Here is a 16,456-nt window from a genome sequence, read left to right as displayed (position 1 = left end):
ATCTTGGAATTGTCCTCTCCCTGAAATTTCTTCTGGCCTAGTTTAGTCAAAGATTCAGACGCTCATGCATTGAAGCTAGATGAGTATTGTAAATGAACTTGTAGGTAGTAATAGTGAGTGGTGGGATCTTGGCAAGCTGAAGGTGACCTCAATGGCGTACAGCCAGTCATCAGCTAAAAAGGATGTTTGAAAGTTTCCCACTGTGGGGATCAAAAAATATGTGTGGAAAATGGATATTGCCCATGGACTGCCAATTTGTAACCTTTATTATTTTCAATCTCATCACTTTTCTTCTGTATTGTAGCAGGGGCTTCCAACTTCAGCTGTATTTGTATCTAATCCTTTGTCTATGTACCAGGTGATTTTTTTCAAAACTCCAGTGATACTGTGTTGCTCTCCTTTTTAAAACAACTTCTGCATCACCAGATCAAATACTGCCTAAGATGCAAAGCTCAGATTCTCTACCATGACACATAAGAGGCCCTTGTTGAATTGAGCGTCTTCTTATTTTGTCAGACTCACCATTCACTCCTCTCCTGCCTTTATATGTAATGACTCTGAAATACTGAATCACATACCTTTGTCCAAGTACACCATGGTATTGATGCCCCTATGTGTGTTCTCTCTAACTGCAATTATCCCCTCACCTTGCCCAAACTGGTGGACATCTTTCAAACCTTACTTGGGCCTTGGAATCTCTCTGAAGGCTCCCATCTCATGCATACTTGCTAGGCTCTACTACAGATGATCATCAAAACAACTCTCCTTAAATGCATTTATGTGTATCAGAGCAATTCACTCAGGTCCATATTCCATGTCTGCCCATTTCGTTAATAGCTCTGTTCTCCTTCAGTGAACAGATCTTCTCTCTTTTGTTTCCCTGATGTCTAGCACAATGCCTGGGACATAGTGTTGCTCCGTCATTGTGTGTGGATCTGAATATTAACTCGTTGCCAACACATTTTCTGTATTCTGATATGAAGGTGGTAAGAAAGGAAAGATGAATGTTTTGTGGACATTCCTTCAATGGGCAAATAATTGAAAAAATCTTATCTCCAAGGCAATAAGTCTGTTTTTTGATCCCTTAAATCATATAAAGGCTGTATGTTTTTAGATTCACTTTATTCTAGGAGTTTCTAAGTTTGCATACTCAAACAGAAAGCAGTGTTTAGGAAAGAAGACCTTAGTTGTGGGCTGATTTTAGAAAACACTAATAAAAATGGTGTCACCCAACAGCTAATCAGGTGGACCAGTATCTCCACTGTTGTGTTTAATGGGCATTTATAGTATAGTGTTTGGCCCATGATGCTGTTTGAAGTAATCTTCTCTTTACACTACACTGGGTGTACCTTTCACATTTTTTCTTTCTTTTTTACCTGTGTGATTTATGTGTCTGTTTTCCACAGCTTTTGTTTTTATATCAGCAACCATTAATCTTTAAAGTCCTGCAATTCTAATGTTAACTATCAACAGCTTAGATTTGCGATTGGCATGAGAGTATGCTCTAACCACATTCTAGTGATTATGATTTTGTTTTTGAATGACAACATTTTTTTTTACCTCTGAAATCCTCAAATACAGAATTCTTCTAACACTTCAGTAAGAATATGTTCACTCTAATCTGAGCCTCTGTCTTTACTTCCTTGCTTTTACATCAACCTTTAGTTAAGCCTAATGTTTAATGATTCTTAGTTTCTCTACTGGTAAAGTCAGTTGATATTTGTTGCTTCTATGGATTATGAATATATACATATGAATATATATGAACATACCTGGATATATGTGGATATATGCAAATGTTGGCAATCAGCAATACATTTTATTTTTAATTACCATATATATTTAATGAAGAAAACATATTAAAGTCTCATTTCAGGGTCATTATAAACAACGTAATTTCACTTGTGGGTTCTTACAATGACTACTAATGTTGTTGAAGTCATTTAAAAAAATTACAGGCTTGTGCCTTTAAGGTATAGTTCATTTTTGCATAATTAATAATATCTTCAGTCTGGATAGAATCTATGATGGTGATTTTGGCACCATTAAACCTTTGTGTGGGGGCGCCTGGGTGGCTCAGTGGGTTAAGCCGCTGCCTTCGGCTCAGGTCATGATCTCAGAGTCCTGGGATCGAGTCCCGCATCGGGCTCTCTGCTCAGCGGAGAGCCTGCTTCCCTCTCTCTTTCTCTCTGGCTGCCTCTCCGTCTACTTGTGATTTCTCTCTGTCAAATTAATAAATAAAATCTTTAAAAAATAAATAAATAAATAAACCTTTGTGTGAAATATTTTTTAAAAAATTATGAATGGGTGTCTTTATTGGGAGCAGGTGTGGTACAGGGAGGATGACATGAAGCAGGAGTTATTGAGAAAAAAACAACTAGAAATATGGGGGTCAGTCCAAGTGTGTGTTAGCTTATCTACTGAGACACGTGTATGCCTCACTAGTGCAAGTGTTTGCAAAAGAATATAACAACTCCGAGGGGAAAAAGTAACCTAACATTTAGCTCATGTACAGGTAATTCATTCTTTATAGGACTCTAGGGGAAAAGGGCCAAAAGTTATTTGTGGTTTGTTTTTTACCCCAGATTTTTCCTAATTTTTAAAATACTTCAGGATTCTGGCTTTGCTTAAAGAAATCAAGCGCTTGCAACTGAAGGCTAAGAAACTGCTTTTTAGACAAACAGAAAAGCCTAGGCATTGACTGACTCTCTTTCTGGAACTTGGTGTTTTTCAGGGAATGATGTACTTGGAAGAAAGACGGCTTGTTCATCGGGATTTAGCAGCCCGAAATGTCTTAGTGAAATCTCCAAACCATGTGAAAATCACAGATTTTGGACTAGCCAGACTCTTAGAAGGAGATGAAAAAGAATATAATGCTGATGGAGGAAAGGTGGGTGTTTTTTAGAGCACTATGGCTTGAAAATATGATATTTTATCTTCTTACATGATAGAGGAAGAGGCCACTAAATCTGAGTTTAGGAAAGTGTAAAATCTTAATTCCACCATTTGCCTTCTCTCCCATCCAGGGTCAAATATATTATATATACCAATATCAATTTCCCGAAAGTAGCCAAAATAAGGCAGTTCATCTCTAGTGGTCCTTATGTCACTTCACGTCCAGTATTGGGAAGTGGGTGGATCCTTAAGTGAACTGGAAATTACACTTTAATCCAGGACCTTAGAAATTGTTTCACTGATCCTAAGAACACAGGACTGACCGCTACAGAGAGACACAACCGTTCTTTCATCGATTAGGGAGAAGCCTGGCTACTACCAAGAACCATAACTCACGGGATACCAAGAACCATAACTCACGGGATACCAAGACCCATAACTCACGGGATACCAAGAACCATAACTCACGGGATACCAAGAACCATAACTCACGGGATACCAAGAACCATAACTCACGGGATACCAAGAACCATAACTCACGGGATACCAAGAACCATAACTCACGGGAACTTTCGTTCATCCTGTTTAGTTTCTAATCCTCTTACACCAGATAAAACAGATTTCTCTTTTCTGCCTCTATGTTTTTAAGCTTTACTGTAGTATGTGATTGACTAATTTGCTTTATTTAACCTGATGCTCTCCACCAAAATGTAGGCTACTATATCCCGGGGATCTTAACAGTACCGTTGCCTCTTCTACTTTTCTGACTGTCCAGTCTCTGGCCTCGCCTGACAACTGTACTCCTGCCATATGGTCTCAGCCCAGACTTAGTTCCAGCTCTTGTTTTTCATCATCAACCCGCTGTTGAGATCACCATTCTTGGCTAAACTGTGAGGATATCTCCTCTCCATCTGGAGGTCCCTCTAGCTTAATGTGGGAAAACTTAGATCAGGAGAGGCCAAATGAAATAAGCAAATGCATCCCTACTATGGTGATGTGTAAACACATGCTAACAAACAAACAAAAAAAGTGATTGATATGTCATTTAAATATGTTTATCATGTGCTTTATTTATCATGAGCCACCCAAATATAGATTATAAATATTTTGCAATGATAGGCTTCCAAATGTTTAACATTGATTTTTGAATGTCATGTAGTATATGATTTTTACATTACTTCATATGATCTCTTACGTAACTATATATGTAATCAAATCCTATCACAAAAGAAAAATTAAAAAATAACTTTCATTTTATAGTATTTCCCAATCTTTCCGTGATTTTATTAGGCTGTTCTGCCAGTTTACTACCAAATTGCAGCAGTTTGAGACCACAGCTTTGAAATTCACTGCAAGATTGCACAGTAGAAGTCTATAAATCACATGACTTCACTTGTCTTAAGAAAATACAGCTGTAGGATTTGTCTAAAGCAAGATTCATTATAGCTCTAAATGCCTGGTAACCATTAAGTCTTTATCAAGCCACCTGTGATTTAAACTTACTTCTTTAACACAACGTCCGTAGTCCATAAAGTCGGCTAACTCCTTGCCCATAGGGAAATCACTTTCAGTGTGTCTTCTGTTCCTTTTCACTGAATATCATGATTCTGTCATACAGTTGCCTTGGTGTCACCTTGGTGAGCAGCAAACCTCATGATTTCAAAGGCCTGTTTAGTTTTAAGCTTTCATCTGCAGAGTAGAAGTATTTATCTTTATTCCATAGAATCTCATTATATTTCCAGCTATATAATGGTGCCCTCCCTAGTTGAAACTTAACTCTGCTGACCCCTTAATCAGCAGGGTATGTGAGTTGAGTTGTTTTTCTTGTAGTGATGATAGATTGGTACTGACCCTCTCACATTCTTTTATATAATTCCTGGACTGAGAATGCTACATGTTTTCAATACTGGCTAACCAAGACAAGGGAGATCATCTGTGACTGGGGAACAAAGCAAGCCTAACTTTGGAATTCATTATTTTAGGTGTTTCAAGTGACCAAATTATATGAATGGAGAAAGTGGGGGCAAGTATAGAAATAGACCATCTTACTGGTAGCCAGAAATTTTCTGAGGGTAAAAAGAATAAGTGAAAGTGTAAGGAATCTTATTTTGGGGGGAAATGTAGTAGATCATATTTTTAGAAGCATATGTCTTAAATGTTTGGAATCGATATTGTGAGTCATAATATTAACCAGTAACTGAATTAATTACTGAAAATTAATTAAGAATTATAGAAAGTGATACTATTTTACTTTTCATTGTTTATGAAGCTTTTAAAAACAAATATATCTTTAGGTTAATTCACTTTATGAATTTTATAAATTTTAATTCATTTTTCTCTGTACTGAAAAAAATGTTTATTATTATTATATCTGTATTTTCTATACATACAAAAAATACACAATCAAAAAATACAATTGAGGCAAGTCCAGAGACTCATATTTTGGGAAATGAATATAAGAATGTCTTTTTATATAATTATAAGACTTTCACTTTTTATTTCTCTTTTTATTTCTCAGATGCCAATTAAATGGATGGCTCTGGAGTGTATACACTACAGAAAATTTACCCATCAGAGTGATGTTTGGAGCTATGGTAAATAAGTCTTCCTTGTGACTTAAGGGATTTAAGGCAAAAATAAATATATTAGGCTCATGTAAAATATTTAAGCCAGTTTATTTTATTTTGTTGGAAATACCTACTTACAAACCTTGTTTCCAAAAGGAATTAACTCTTTGCTCTTCTACTTAAAAACAAAACAAACAAACAAACAAAAACCCTCTAAACTATATCATTTATCTGTCTTTTTTTTTTTTTAGATATTTCTTGGTTCTCTAAAATGTAATATATTAAAATCTCAGTTGTCTACCATAACCTTTGGTTTGGTAGCAACTTTTCTGATAATTTTGACAGAAAAAAAGTAACCAATTTTAGTTTAGGAACAATATCATAGAGCATCATAGCCTTGATTTTTCAAAAAACTCTTTGAAAACATATATTAAAAATAAAAGAATGTCTTTTCTATAATAAGAAAGAGGTTGTTGTAATAAAGAACAATTACTGAAAGCAGTAAGGTGAGAGCAAATGTGAGGGGAGAAATAGAAGAGAATATTGTTAATTGCAGTTTTGATTTTAATTTACAAACTACTTTGGAATAAACAGATAGATTAGAGAACGAATAATATGAACCGGAAAGAGTGATTTTAAACTTAGAATATTCATTTAATTGCATTTAACTCAATTGTTGAGATGAGATAATCAGATCTTTCTGGCTATTTACAACTAAAGTCCATCCAGGTAGTAATAAGAATGAATCAAGACCTTTTCTAAGTTTAAATATGTTGCAAAGAACCAGCATTTCTTACAAATTGAAAGCATGATGCCCTTTAAGAAAAAGGCAAAAGGTGTGACTTGAAAGTATGTTACAATTAAGGTTACCAAATTTAAGTCTAGCTTTATCTTTGTTCTTTATTTTTAGAAAAAAGACTTAATCCATTCAATCATAGAGAATTTATACCTCTTATCTAGAGAAGCACAAATTATCTTTAAAAAAAAAGTTAAGACATTTCTGTAAAGTGTTTTTTTCCTCCACACACCTATGCTATTTATTTAAAATTTCTGAAAAGGTCCTGTGTATTCTACGCACATATTGCATGGAGCACTGGGTGTATACAGTACATAAACGATGAATTTTGGAACACTGAAAAAATAAAAAATTTTAAAAAAGCTTTGAAGTAGAAAGTGTGCTGTGCTTGAGATTAGACAAATATAGGGAAACTACTGAAAAATTTAAGTTGTTGAACTGTGAAGGCTACACAGAACACAAATCTAACATATATATTACATGAAACAAATTAGATTTTATATTTTAATATTTGACATTTATATTTTAATATATGACATATATATCACTTTTCTTTTCCTTTTTTTTCTATGAATTTTTCCCTCAATTAAATGCAGCAATCTGCTGCAAGCAATTTTAAATAACCTCTAATATAAGTACATAGATAGATAGATGGATAGATAGATTAGTACTCTGCTTTGAAACATAGCCCAGGTTATCAACCCATATCCTAAGGTATTTTAAGATTTTTATGATATATCATAGTTGATTGCAAAAGGCATATAAGGCAGAGAGAAAAATAATGTTGTTTACAATGTACCTTTGTGGAAAATTGCCACCAGATGTGTATTTATTTTTATAAAATTAATATAAAAATTAATTTTATAAAAATAAATATGCATTGGCTGTGGTTTATGTTCAAATGATAGGATTATAAGTTTTGAGGGTGTTTCTGATTCAGTTCTCCTGGGACTGTCTTTCTATATCCATCTCTGTTTAACCCTATCTTGTGGTCACTCCTGCAAAGATATAATTGGATTATTATTGGCAGAGGTGGGGGTTTTGATGTTCCTTCTTTTGTTTTTATATTTATTATAGTTTATATTCTCTTTATTATAGTTTCTATTATTTTTATTTGTAATTGCTTTGCAATTTTTTATATTAGAAGTTCTTTTTTTAGAAGTTCTGATAGAGAGGTGAAAGCATTTATAACTGCATACATAAGTTAACAAAATGCCCTCATTAAACACATATTCTATAAATAAGTATTTATATTGACTGAATGAATAGAAATGGACAGCCATCCTCTTCTTAACTTGTTCCAGCCTGCCTCATGGACACTCAGTCTTAATTACTGGTTCTACAGAGCCATTCTTCAATATGCAAAATTAAGTAGGATTTTAATCAAGATCAAACAGTTAAATTGTGTTACTAGTTACATTTTTATATTATACCTAAGAATCATAAGATGAAAATATTAACAAGAAAAATCAGGTAATTGTTAATGATATTATGATAAAGGATAATTTGAAGTTCACATGTACTTTTTATATCTTAAGCTTTGTATTTTTATTATCAGCCAGTAATAACTGTTATAAGCTAAAAAAGACCTCAGTTTGAATAAATAATTCATTCCAGTAGGAAAGAAAGCATAGTCCTAATTAAAACATACGTTGTGTATTATACGAACCCATAAAAATTCACTAGGTAAGAATCTTATGCAGAGATTGTTCTGTATGAACTTAAAATCCTTATCCTTAAGAAATGATAACTTTTTAATTGTATATTTATGAGATCATAAAGAGACCTATAGCATATATACTATTGTTCCAACCAGAAACATTATTATTATCAGAATTAGCTATTTGCAGGCTGGTGTTTAGGGTATTTACTTTTACAGAGGGAATCACTGTTCTAGTGGTTCAAGAAAGTGATTTCTTATCTAAGGAATCGACTACTATTGATTCCCTTTAATCTTGTGATACCTATTTCACAGGTATTATGTTATATTTGGATCCCTCAGGCTCTCACAGGTGTTAAAGATAGGAATGTGTTTCATTCCATCTGTTCTCTTTGTGTGAGTCAAAAAGAGAGCCACAGTGATTTACCATAACATAAGGTAATCATTCCGGCATCCCGGCTTAGCCTATAGGACTTGAAATCACAAAAATGGTCATCTCAAAATTCGTCAACATTAGATTTTATCTGCAATCACAATTACTTGATACTGAGCACACATGTATATAATAAATTGTTTGATAGGCTCTATTGCTGTGTAGTGAAAATTAACTTGGACCAGCAAACATTAATATTACCTAAAAGTAGAAATGGAGAATAGACTCTGTATTCTGACATTCGCTCGGAATTGTCTCTGCTACTCATTAAAAAATTTCAAGACAATGGTAAGATAATTGAATTTCCTACAAAGATTTTGTCACTGGGCTTCTCCTAATGCATATAGAAATCTGAAGAGCCTTTCTTTAGACTACTTTTTTTTAAGACTTATTTATGTACTTTAGAGTGGTGGTGGTGGTGATGGGGACAGTGGGGGGGGGGGAGTAGATGAAGAGAGTCTTAAGCAGACCAGGCTCTGAGCGTAGAGTCTGAGGTGGGGCTCGATCTCATGATCCTGAGATGATCACCTGAGCCAAAACCAAGAGTCTGGATGCTTAACCAGCTGTGCCACCCAGGCACCCCTCTTTAGACTTTTTTTTTTTTTTTTTTGCCTTCCAGGGAGTTTTCTTTTGTCACTGGCATTCTGCTGGTTTCTTCGAATTATGTTGTTAACATGCTTATGTAAATGTTTGATCTCTAATTTAGGAGTCACTATATGGGAACTGATGACCTTTGGAGGAAAACCATATGATGGAATTCCAACCCGAGAAATCCCAGATTTATTAGAGAAAGGAGAACGTTTGCCCCAGCCTCCGATCTGCACTATTGACGTTTACATGGTCATGGTCAAATGTAAGATTGCAAAATAATTTTATCATCGCGATCATCACGCTTAGTAAAATAATAGTATGGATTAATCTACCTGCCTAATGTTTTTATATATTGAAAAATGTGAAAGCTCAAAAGTAATTACGAAAAATCTTGTAAACACCTGTGTTTTTGGCTTGTTGTTAATAGGAAGCAATATGCATCAGTATGCATGCTTCCACATTATAAAGTTGAAATTCTATGACTCTTACTCTTCTGATTCATTTCACTTTGATTCTTGTCATTTCCGTGACAATCAAATTGTCTTTCACAAAGAGATGTAATTAGCCACAATAATGTTAGTAATCTTTATAGGAAAATAGCGGTCTAAACAAATGATCTAAATATAAAGAAAGAAAGCTTGAAACCGATAGTTTAAAAAGATGAATTAAATGGAAATAGGTTTACCAGTTTTAGTCAACAGGAAATTAGCAGGGCAGAATGGGAAGTGAGAAGACATGTATTTCTGCAGTGAAATAAAAAGATTACGAATGTTTGGTGTTTTTTTTTTTTTTTTTTAATTTGATCATTTGTTTACATCAAACGCTCTTACTTTTCTTTCTTCTTTCTATGCCCCAGACACATATGTATTATAAATGTGTTTTGGCAGCCTAGGCTCTTAATTTAAATAGAATTAGGGAAGTCTCTGGAGTTTCCTGCTTAATTTAAGTGAGATTAACATTCAGCAATCTTTCTTGTGTAATCTGGGGTTTTCCCCTTTTGATTTACACAGGGTTAGCAAAGAAACAAACTGGTGAAGGTGAATAAGCATCTTATTAATACGAGACTTTGGACCTAGGTCTACGCAGATTTATATTCATGACATGCGTGATACATTCTGTCAGTGAGGGAAGAAATAAAAATGTGCTTTCCAGTTCAGGTCAGCTTGCCCTTTTCTCTAAGCATAGTTTTATTTACTCAATATTTAGTTAGAAAGAAACTGATACCTCCCGGCGAAGTTAACCTTTTTTGATTCCAGTAGTTTTAGAAACACCTATTTCCTCATTAGCATCTTGGTATCAACAGCATTTTTTTTTTCCTAAGTGGATGCAAATAGTTGAGCTTTGTTAAGAGAGAAAAAAATTTCAGCTGATATTAATGATACATGAAATGACACCCAAAGACTTCCCAGAACAAGAATAAAAATTGGACTCCCGGAAAAAGGAAATAAACCTTATAGCTTTATTGGAACAAACATCATTCAGTAGTCATCTATGGAAGGAACTTTAAAGAACATGCATGCATTATATGATTTGATCTCATAACTAGCATCAGAAGTGATTTACATACTTCATTTAGCTGCTCTGATGAAACAATGAAAAATCAGGAAAATATTTTGCCTAATAGGGAGTTTTACCTTGCTTTTGTGAGTTTTAATACCTAGGAAGAGGGTCATTTGGCAAGAAAATAAGGAAAAGCTAGGTGCTTTTATTCTTGTGATCTCATCAGCTAAACTGGGGAGATAAGACCCACTTTATCTAGACTCCCAGCTAAATAATAATACCTACCTTGAAAATTGCTGATAGTATTTTTATGCTGCAAAGGCTAGTACTTAGATAAGCTAATGGCTATTGCTAAACAAACATTACCAATCATTTTGCACTGGTTTTTTCCCCACCAGGAGAAGAGTAGCATGAGAAAGTTGCTTTCATTTCCCTTCTCCCGCTCTGTGCTGGCGTACTGCATTGTAACCAAAGCTCCGTGTCACTCCTGACATAAAATAATAAATTATATATCCCTATCACCTCTTCTATTACCATGAAAAAAAAGTTAAAAAAAAAAAAAAAGGCATTCTCTCCATACTTAAGGAAATAAAAAAGAAATCAGAGCTTCTGTAAGTTCCCATAGTCAGCTTAGGTTATGTTTTCTAAGAAGAAAAATTAATTTTAAATTAGATCAATAAAATAAAAATTTTGGTTATTCTTTTTTCTTTTTTAAAGATTTTATTTATTTCTTTGACAGACAGAGATCACAAGTAGGCAGAGAGGAAGGCAGAGAGAGAGGAGGAAGCAGGCTCCCTGCTGAGCAGAGAGCCCGATGCGATGCGGGGCTCCATCCCAGGACCCTGGGATCTGTGCAGCATTGGCGATATAGTGGTGAGCATAGCTGCCTTCCAGGACCCTGGGATTGTGACCTGAGCTGAAAGGCAGATGCTTTAACCCACTGACTCACCAAGGCGCCCTTAAAAATTTCTGTTATTCTATCATATATTTCATTTACTTCTGAATATCAACAAACTGATTGAGATAGAAGCTCACCTATTGGATTGTTTCTTTCTTTAGCTTTCTTTGTGTGTTTTTTTTTAGATCATTATTATTATTAAAACAACATTTTTCAAACCTAGCCTATGTTTTCATAAAATTAACATCCTACTTCTTCATAATTATGGATAGAATGACTTTTGTGTTGTGTGTGAATTTTTAGGTTGGATGATTGATGCTGACAGTAGACCTAAATTTAAGGAACTGGCTGCTGAATTTTCGAGGATGGCTCGAGACCCTCAAAGATACCTAGTTATTCAGGTTGGTACAGATCTGGTCTTTAGAACTGTGGAAATCACTGCTCATAAGTCGATTAAGCAGAATATAATGTGAAATGACTTACAAACAAGAACCTTCCACTTGATGTCACAACTACTTCTAAGAATCTTCCCTTAGTATTCAAGGGCCCCCAGTACCAAACAGGCAGATAATTATGATTATCCATATACATAAGAAGTCCTTATCCTCAGACAAGTCTTCGAGCACTCTGCTTTTTATTAACATGCATTAAATCACGTCCATTATTATAATCTTTCCTTTTCAGAATAAAAGAAAGATAGATTTTTGTTTTAATCCTGGCCATGGTTGAAGACAGTGAATTAAAAGTTTCAATATATTGACATTTAATTTCCTAAAAAAAATATTTATTAATGTGTCTTGTTTGGGAAGATATACAGTACCCAAGCAATAATTCAGATTCAAGTGAATTAATGTACATATGAATCAAATGATAGCCGCAAAGAACATTTTATATTAAACAGTAGAAAAAATGGATTAGATAATTTAAAAATTGTAGTATTTATCTATGATTATTTTTACCTAAATCATAACCAAACACACCCTGAGTTACTTTTTCCTCAGGAATTAATTTTCCTCAGGAAAGCAAGGTAGCATTTATCCTCCTATCAATAGTCTGACATCACGATAAAAGCCAGGTTTTAGAATAGTTTCCAGTTATCTTTTTCCCAAATTAATTTGCACAAACAATGGTTTACAAAAATATCTATAATTTTGAAAAATGAAAAAATCATATTGAAGAAATAGTTGAAGGAAGAAAGAGTAGGATTTTGGTGTCTCTCCCACCGTCATTTATATGATTTGCCCCTTGTGCTGTGATTTGGAAAGCTAGCACGTTAGCAGTGTTATGTTATAGGACAAATCATGGAGCCTGTGTGTCCTGAGAACACTACAATGTCAAATCAACTTAATAAAGTAAAGTAAAGGTTGATAAATCTATTGCCCTTTATTATTTATTCTTAAAGTCACAGCTCAAACATCCTGGCAATGAAGCCTACCGTTATTCTCAGATCTGAAATAGATGATGCCTCCCTCAAAACAGCCAGAGTATCCTGCTCTACTCATCTCTGATGGCATTTATCACAATCTGTTAAATGTATTTATCCTACCCTGTCACATCTAAGTGTGTTACAGGCTTCTTCATGACTGGTACTTGTGCTAAAGAATTATGTTTTTAAATGAGTGCATGGATTTTCAACCACTTGTTTTGATATTCCGTAAATTTGCTGCAAAGTCCGCATGTTTCAGAAGAAAGGAAGAATTATCTTTTCTTTGTCTGGTGGGCAAACTTTTAGGGTGATGATCGCATGAAGCTTCCCAGTCCAAACGACAGCAAGTTCTTTCAGAATCTATTGGATGAAGAGGATTTGGAAGACATGATGGATGCTGAGGAGTACCTGGTTCCTCAGGCTTTCAACATCCCACCTCCCATCTACACTTCCAGAGCAAGAATTGACTCAAATAGGGTAAGAAATAATCATCTACCACCTCCCATATTGTTTCTGAGGAATGAAATCATGCAGGGGCTCCTGGATGGCTCAGTCATTTAGTGTCTGCCTTTGGCTCAGGTCATGATCCCTGGGTCCTGGGATCAAGTCCTGCATTAGGCACCCTGTTCATCAAAGAATATGTTTCTCCCTCTCCCACACCCCCTGCTTGTGTTCCCTCTCTCTGTCAAATAAATAAATAAAATCCTTTTAAAAATTAATATAAATAAATAAATAATAAAAAATAAAGTCGTGCAAATATATTTTAAGCCCTAGAATTACAAAATAATTATGCAACTCATTTCAACAGGATTCCTAGATTAAAAACATACTCTATCAATGAAAGATAGGCCATGTATTGTTAATTTTGCAACACAAGCCTGGGAAATATGATAAGTACTCTGAAATATCTTTAGGATTTCAAGATGAGAAATGTTTTCTTTGTCTTATGTTAGTTAAACCTTAGTTTTTTAAAAATCTACCAATTCAATTAACAAAAAAATCAACCCATTCAAACTAATAAAACTGTGTCTTTATAAATAAATGAAAATTCTTAACGAGGTAGGCTCTCTTAAAAAGATGGTATGATCATAGTCAAGAGGTGATACAAGTACAACTCTCTTTCATTTAAGAGACTAAATATTCTCTGTCAATTTTAAGTATAAACAGAAAACTTCAATACTTTGGACTTTAACAATCATTTTGGGAAGACTGCTGAATCATTTCTAAGAGGTAGATTGAAACTTCAAAGGAAACTTCTGAAAAGAATTTGCATTTAATATTAAATATTTAGCCCACTCTCTATGAATACCATTCTTTTTCTGAAAATTGTCAATCCACATGTTTGGTTATTTTTAAAAATTCATTCATTATTCACTCAACATGTATTGGGTATGTCTGTATGCAAGACATAATCAGTTACTTGAGGTTCAACGAATTTTGACAAAACTCCACCTTCAAGAAGTGTCTAGGTTCCTGCATTTAAGGACATTATCACAGCCAGTGAAACAAACTATTTATCTTGCCCATAAACATGAGAAAACTGTCCACCTGCTGCTTATTTTCCAAAATGAAGTTGTTTGCTTTGTTTCAGATTCACAGCAATAATAAAGTAACACTCACCTGGTGCTTACTCTGAACCAACACATGTATACTAAGTCTCTGAATCCTTACAGCAATTTCTTTGGATTCTATTATCATCCTCTCCATCTGACAAATGAAGAAAACTTGTCACAGTTAAGGTATTTGACTGGTGCCAGACAGTTAGCCAGTGGAATGGTAGGATTCTAATGCAGGCAGTCTGTCTCTACTACACATACTATTGCTTCAAAGTTATTGGAACATGTTATCTTCACGATACAATGTTTTTCTTGACATCTACCTCACTGTTTGAGGTAACTGTTTCTTGGAAAATCCTCCAGGTGATTTTCTTACGAAATGCATTCCTCAGCCTACTCCATACCTTTTGTTCATTTGCCCCATTCGGAAGGGCTGATGTAGAAAGAGGCAAACAAAACAAAACAAAACACCTCAGTTTTTCTTTCCTATGAAAAATATTCCATCCCAATGGGGAGAAGATAACTAAAAGATTTAAATATTAAATCAATTGATAGTCAGTGAACATCAGAACTGTTTATAGGAAGAAACAAAGTCTTTCAGGTGTATAAAGGAATAAGTTTTTTTTCCCCATTTTATGCTTAGCAAAGTGGCCAACTTGTAACTCTGGTATTTAAAACTTTATGTGACATATTAGTTACTTTTATTAAAACAGAGACATTTCAGGGGCACCTGGGTGGCTCAGTTGCTTAAATGTCTGCCTTCAGCTCAGGTTACCATCCCAGGGTCCTAGGATCAAGTCCCCCACTGGGCTCCTTGCTTAGCAGGGAGCCTGCTTCTCCCCCTGCTTGTTTGTGGGCTCTCTCTCTCTCTCACTCTCACAAATAAAAAACAAACAAAAAAAGAGAGACATCTCAGAAAGTCGTTTTCTTTCCTTAATATGAAATGCTATAAAGGCCAACAGCTGGAATCTTTTGCTTTTATAAGCCTTCTCAGATTCCAACTCTGTTCATTTTAATTTAGGCGCAATGCAAGGAATTCTTAATAAAGGTTTGAATTAACTAAATGAAATTAGTGAGACAAAGTACAAGCCACTTGAGAAATTATTTGGCCTTTAGTCATCATTTCTTATTCCACATTATTATTTAAACAGTTATCAGTAGATATCTTTTTAGTTTTTCAGGTCTTTTTTAAGGGAATTGTTCTTAAATACCATTTTATTTTCAGACATTAAAAGGCCTTATTAATCACCTGTATTTCCTGTTCTTTAAAAAAAATCTAGTTTTTATGTAGCTTCTATGTTAATTTATAATTTGTGCAAATGCTGTTTTCCATGTATAAAGCTAAGTTACATTATTTTATAGTTAGAAAATAAATTACTTCAACTTTAGGTTCTGTGCCAACCTAGGTGATAAGGGAATATCTTAGAGTGAATTTTAATCAAATGTTTCTTGAGCATATCTGTTGAACCTTGAAACCAAAAATTATTTCAGTTTTTGAATATAGACTATTTTGCTAACTAACTGATAAGTTTTAGGTAATGTTCGTAAATGTCTTCCCAAGTTCTTTCTTCATTTATAAAGTAAATACAATGGTAGTCAACTTATGTGGTTGTTAACTAATTATCTTTTAAAAAGTGCCAGGCAATTACTTACTCTTTTCCAAAATCACTCAAATTTCATTTTTAGTTATTTCCTTGTCAATATCGTAAATAACTACATTTTCTTATAAAGTTTTCTTTTTTTTTTTAAGATTTTATTTATTTATTTGAGATAGACTGTACAAGCCTATGTGTAGCACAAGTGGGGGCAGGGGCAGTGGGAGAGGGAGAAGCTAGTTCTTCACTGAGCAGGGAGCCAGACCTCCGGCTTGATCCCAGACCCAGAGATCATGACCTGAGCTAAGGCAGATGCTTAACCAAGTGAGCCATCCAGCTGCCCCTCTTATAAGGTTTTCTACACATTATCTATTTAAAAAAAAAAAAAAAACTGTTCCTTCAGTCACTACTTGACAAGCAAATTATTTCTGCTGATGTACTTTTATAACAAATAAGATATGGAAGTCATTTCTTCTATAGTGCTTTTGGTTAGTTCAAATTCTGTATGTATTTTGATTCATTATAACTTTAAAGCAATG

The 16,456-nt window shown here is 34.3% G+C and overlaps 1 protein-coding gene across 5 annotated transcripts in view; it reads left to right on the top strand.

Moving 5' to 3' along the window:
- Positions 1-16,456, top strand: part of ERBB4 (erb-b2 receptor tyrosine kinase 4) — a 1,157,734-nt gene that overhangs the window by 1,104,153 nt on the left and 37,125 nt on the right. For all 5 annotated transcript variants that reach the window (XM_032354684.1, XM_032354682.1, XM_032354680.1 and 2 more), the window contains 5 exons: positions 2,735-2,890; positions 5,414-5,489; positions 9,058-9,204; positions 11,644-11,741; positions 13,073-13,243. In XM_032354684.1, the coding sequence (XP_032210575.1) occupies positions 2,735-2,890; positions 5,414-5,489; positions 9,058-9,204; positions 11,644-11,741; positions 13,073-13,243 (648 nt within the window). The remainder of the gene's footprint in view (positions 1-2,734; positions 2,891-5,413; positions 5,490-9,057; positions 9,205-11,643; positions 11,742-13,072; positions 13,244-16,456) is intronic.

The sequence above is a fragment of the Mustela erminea genome, chromosome 8, assembly GCF_009829155.1.
Source record: "Mustela erminea isolate mMusErm1 chromosome 8, mMusErm1.Pri, whole genome shotgun sequence".
Classification (NCBI taxonomy): Eukaryota; Metazoa; Chordata; class Mammalia; order Carnivora; family Mustelidae; genus Mustela; species Mustela erminea.
The sequence above is the reverse complement of the archived record's forward strand: the minus strand, read 5'-3'. Positions and strand labels throughout refer to the sequence as shown.